Source organism: Arachis stenosperma, chromosome 6 (genome assembly GCF_014773155.1).
Source record: "Arachis stenosperma cultivar V10309 chromosome 6, arast.V10309.gnm1.PFL2, whole genome shotgun sequence".
NCBI classification, from domain to species: domain Eukaryota; kingdom Viridiplantae; phylum Streptophyta; class Magnoliopsida; order Fabales; family Fabaceae; genus Arachis; species Arachis stenosperma.
In genome coordinates, this window is record NC_080382.1 from 137,223,069 (window position 1) to 137,228,098 (window position 5,030).

General features: G+C 37.6%; 1 protein-coding gene across 1 annotated transcript; it reads left to right on the forward strand.

Moving 5' to 3' along the window:
• Nucleotides 1-923: 923 nt before the first annotated feature.
• On the forward strand, nucleotides 924-4,562 carry LOC130934753 (protein FAR1-RELATED SEQUENCE 5-like). Its single transcript, XM_057864291.1, has 7 exons — nucleotides 924-1,031; nucleotides 1,708-1,767; nucleotides 1,862-2,607; nucleotides 2,694-3,094; nucleotides 3,375-3,679; nucleotides 3,802-4,335; nucleotides 4,431-4,562. The coding sequence occupies exons 1-7, from the start codon at nucleotides 924-926 to the stop codon at nucleotides 4,560-4,562; spliced, it is 2,286 nt and encodes a 761-aa protein (XP_057720274.1).
• Nucleotides 4,563-5,030: the final 468 nt, after the last annotated feature.

The window sequence follows — 5,030 nt, forward strand, 5'->3', positions numbered from 1 at the left end:
TAACAAAATATGTTCAGAGCAAAATTTTGTGCTATAGACAAATTTTTATATTATATCCATAAATTTATGATATGTGTATTAATTTGTGTATTATATATAAAAATTTTTATGTATTTCAATAAATTTTTATACTCTAACAAAAATTTTTATATTAAAAAAATATAAAAAAATGATAATACATACGTATATTTTTTTTATTAAACTTATGCCAACTTCATTAAATTTTATTAAAAAAATACTTGTACCTACCAGGCTATCACATCACTAAACTATTAATTTTCCATATATTTGAATGCACACCTTACTCTCTTATCAAGCAAAATCCGCGTAACTATGCTTTAGAAGAGTCTAATTGCTTATGACATTAGTGGGTATTTATTTATGGAAAAATATATGAACCAACTAATAATCAGCTAAGAATGGAACAATATAAATAATTATAATTAATTTTATTTTATTAATTTATGATTTAATTTATTTTTTAAATTATTATTGATAATATTCAAAAATTGAGGGAAGATACAATAGTCATAAGAGAGAATCACGGAAACAGATGCGCTGTACATTCAGTTTCACTATCCTGGGTTATCCTTTCCAATTAGCGCCGTCATTCTTTTTCTCACCCCAAAAAGCATAGCCGCCTACCTCCTCCACCGTCTTCATCCAATCACTCAAGCTATGTCGCCGTCGCCACTCCTCAACCGTGGGGGCCGCTTTTCATTCACTAAGAAGCCGCCGTTGGTGCAACACGTCCCCAGATGCCTTGCATGCATGTCACGTTGATCATCATCACGTGCTTGAGACCGTCCACATCAAATGATATAAACCGTGCCTCCGTCCTTGCTTTTTCTCGGTTCGTGCCGCTTTTACTGTAAAAAGAAGAAGTGGCCGTGGCGGCACAAATATTCGGGAAAAAATTCTCCATGGAACGCTCAAATCCGGAAGGGAAACCGAATAGCACAGTGATCAATGCTAGTGAAGGCAATGATGAATTGAATGACGATGGCGTTGTTAGTCAAGAGGGTTCCTTGGTACGTTGTATGTTGTATATATTAGTCGTGAATTGCATGATGTTATATGAGAACCTGAAGTGTGAATGTTTCTTTTTCATATTTTTTAGATGTTTCTTAAATTTATTTCTTTGAAAAAAATGTGGCACACCGACGTTGCTAGTGGACATGTTAATAAAGTATGATTGCAATTGAATACATTGGGTTGTGGAGAAGGCTATGCTTAACTAATGTCATTGATACTAAAAATTCCAATAGAGATAGACATGGATAGTGAATATGGAAATTAATTGGGTTGTGTGAAAGACATGTAAGATCTATGTTGGAAAAGACAAAATTATTGGTAGTTTATATTGTTCTTAAATGTGCGAGTAGTCTAAGATCCATTTCAATTTCACTGTGTTGTCCGTCTATGTCATAATGCATGCAATCAATTACATGTTGTTAATGATTCATTGATTCATAATAGAATTTTTTATTAAAATGTGTGTTGTGAAGGCTTTTATTCATGGTAATTAGATGACTAGTTTTTGGAAAAATCTGGAGAAATAATTTGTTTAGCTGAGATAGTAATAAAGTCTGATTGAGTGCTATATGTGTTTCCATTTATTTGTTGATATGTTTTATTGGATTGCTTCATTATATAGTAATGGTCATAAGTGGATTAAAGTTTTGTCCCAATTGTCTTTAATTGAAGGTCGACGAAATCACCGACGTCATGGTGACGAGAAATGATGAGTTGGATTTAAGACACGAGGTTTGAAGTATTTTTTATTGTGTGTTAGCACGTTATAGTTACCACTTTGATACTATCTTTAATTTGTACTTGGTTCTGTGAATTGGCTTTACAGTTGCCGGATCATAGTGGGCTCAGTGAAAAGGAAATCCCAGTCATAGAAATGAGATTTGATTCGCTGCATTTAGCACAGGAGTTTTATGCAAGTTATGCAAAGAAATTGGGGTTTGTAACTAAAGTCAGGAACACGAACTTCGAAAATATGCGGAAGGACGCAAAGATACCCATTAATCACTCTCTTCACTGCACTCGAGAGGGTTATCGAGAATCTCGTGTTAAGGCAGTAACTAGGTCAAACAGAATAATAGCCACGAAATGCAAAGCAAGAATGTATGTCATGCTAGACAGGGAGAAGGAATGTTGGGTTGCGTCCAGGGTAGAATTGAGGCATTCTCACCCCTGTTCGGCTAAGAAAGCTGTCCACTATCATGAGTACCGAGAGCTGACCATGCATGCCAAGTGCATCATTACGGATAACGATGAAGCTGGCATAAGACCCAACAAGACGTATCTAGCACTGGCAAACAAAGTTGGTGGGTCTTCAAACCTGAGTTTCTCAGAAAAGAATGTCAGAAATTACATTACAAACAATCTCCGATGCTCCGATGACAATGCGGACTTCAATGGGATGATGAATTATTTTGTTCGAATGAAGGAAATCAATCCCAACTTCTTTTATGCCATAGATGTTGACGATGCTAATAAATTTAGGAGCGCACTCTGGGTAGATGTAATGTGCAGGACTTCGTATGAATATTACGGAGATGTGGTATCGTTCGACACCACGTACAGGAGAAACAGGTCTGTATAATTATTGGTGAATTGCAGGAGCAGTTATCTGTTAAATTCGTCATGTTACCTTACATTTGCTTTTGATGTATTCTCAGGCATGGTCTACCGTTTGCATCCTTTGTCGATGTAAACCACCATGGGAAGTCTACTCTTCTTGGCTGTGCTTTACTTGGCAATGAGGAGATCCCTAATTTCGAGTGGGTGTTCACGCAGTGGGTGAGATGCATTGGGACTGCGCCAAAAGGGATCATCACTAACCAGTGCAAGGCGATGGCTGGTGCTATAAGGAAGGTCCTACCTGATACTGTCCACAGATGGTGCATTTGGCACATAATGAAGAAAACACAATTCAAGTTTGGTGGCTACGCTAGGTACGGAGAGTTGAGTGCAATGATGAATCACATTGTGTATAACTTTCCTTCGAGTGAATCGTTTGAAGTTGATTGGGCTGCTTTCATCAAAGAATTTACGTTAGGCCAGAACAGATGGTTAGCATGTCTGTGATTGTTAAATTAAATCCCGTTTATTGGTTTCATGTTGCCTATTTATTCATTTAATTTTATTACTGCCGGGTGTTTCTGTTCTTGTGTTTTTTTTAAGAAACGTAACTGAATTTTCTACCTTGTTATGTCAGTGGATGTTCTTTTCAATACACATACTGATGTTTCTTTTCATAGTGTGTCTGGATGTTTTTTTATTTGTTTTATTGATGCTTTGTAAGCTGTCATCCTATTGGATATAAGTGACACTCTTATGCTATTTTTTTCCTTGTGCAGATCTTTATGCGAATCGACGTAAGTGGGTGCCAATATTCTTCAAGAGTGAATTTTGGACCGGCATGAGGAGTACACAGCGGAATGAAAGTATGCACGCATTCTACGGTGGATACCTGCATTGCAAGAGTGTGTTGGTTCAGTTCGTCCATGAATACGATAACGTGCTTGGAAACAAGGAGCAAAAGGAGCTTGAAGATGATGATGCGGACTCGAAAGGAGTCATCCCATGTATAGGAAGCACAGGCATTGAGCGACAGTTTCAGCAGGAATACACCAGTAATATGTTCCGGACCCTTCAGTTAGAGGTAAGAAAAAAACTGATTGTGTGGTTCGATCAACTGAACAAAAGGGAGATACAATTTCTATTAAAGTGGACGAGCAGAAGGTATTTTGGGGGAAGCCTGTCTACCATACTTTCATAGTACAGTTTGACCTTTTGAGTCGAAAGAGTCGGTGCGAGTGCAACAAATTTGAATCCGTTGGTATATTGTGTTGCCACATCCTTGCGGTCTGGTCATACTATAGAGTTGACACAGTACCGAGCTGCTATGTTCTTCCTCGATGGAGTAAGAATGTCATCCGCAAGCACACTTACATTAAGAGTAGCCATGACGTGACTAAGAGTAATGAAAGCCACAATTTGTTCAGGCATCTGTGTTCGGAGTTCTATAACGTTGCTCAGGAGTTTGTTGCTTGTGAAGAGGAAGCAGCCATCTTGCGAGCTGCCCTTTCGGATGCAAAGTCCAAGCTGACTGATCACCGTGCCAGCATGCATTCCACTACTCTTGATGGGACTCAGAATACGATGCCCACACGGAGCACATGCGATGTTATTTTACATGACATACAGGGACCCTCAAGGGTGAAAACCAAAGGACGGCCGAAGGGTAAGAGACTTGGAGCAGAGTTGGACAAGTCAATTAAGAAGTCAATGGAAAAAAGGAAGAGGAAATCACAACCGGTATGTGTCAGAAGTGATGTCTATGTTAAATTTTTTATATGGAATGGTGTTCCTGATTCATATATGTTGTTCTCTTTGTGTTGTGGATCTTGTAGGATGTTGTTGACCTTCAGACAGATAATGATCGCCAAGGTTCTGTAGACAACAGATTTGAGGATTCTACTATATGGAATTCATCAGATGGTGGCGGATTCATGGACCTGTTGAACTCTTTTAGGCATTTATAGTCAGGTTTCTTGGCATGAGTAATTAGTCATTCTTAGCTAGATTTCTTAGTCCTTTAGACATAACTGAATAAACTCTTCATTTTTCTATTTTGTCACTTTCATTTATCCTGTTATGAAGTATTCATTAAAAGAATCAAAAGTACAAATGTTGTTATTGTTCCCCAATATTTGGTTAGTATGGTTTCAAAGAAATGAGGTATCACTTATTTGTTTGCAAAAAAATAAATGTAATAAATCTGGCCCGAAAACTGCCAGTTAGAAAAAAATAAAAGCCATTCATATGTCAATAAAATGCACGCTGTCATTAATGCGTAACACATGAAACATAGAAATCATATTCAAAACCATCCATTTTACAAGAAAAAGAAACATCCGTGTGCCTATCAGTAGCAACATCCAATTAAAATCCTGGTTAAAGTCATCGGTGCTACCAGAAATGAACTGGCCGTGTAGACTGATTACGACCGA

What these genes read in the sequence shown, in the direction of transcription:
- LOC130934753 (XM_057864291.1), top strand. Translation starts at nt 924, where the DNA reads ATGGAACGCTCAAATCCGGAAGGGAAACCGAATAGCACAGTGATCAAT. An exon ending in CCAGAACAGATGGTTAGCAT is followed by an intron (nt 3,095 to 3,374) that starts GTCTGTGATTGT and finishes TTCCTTGTGCAG; the next exon opens with ATCTTTATGCGAATCGACGT. An exon ending in TCCGGACCCTTCAGTTAGAG is followed by an intron (nt 3,680 to 3,801) that starts GTAAGAAAAAAA and finishes TTCATAGTACAG; the next exon opens with TTTGACCTTTTGAGTCGAAA.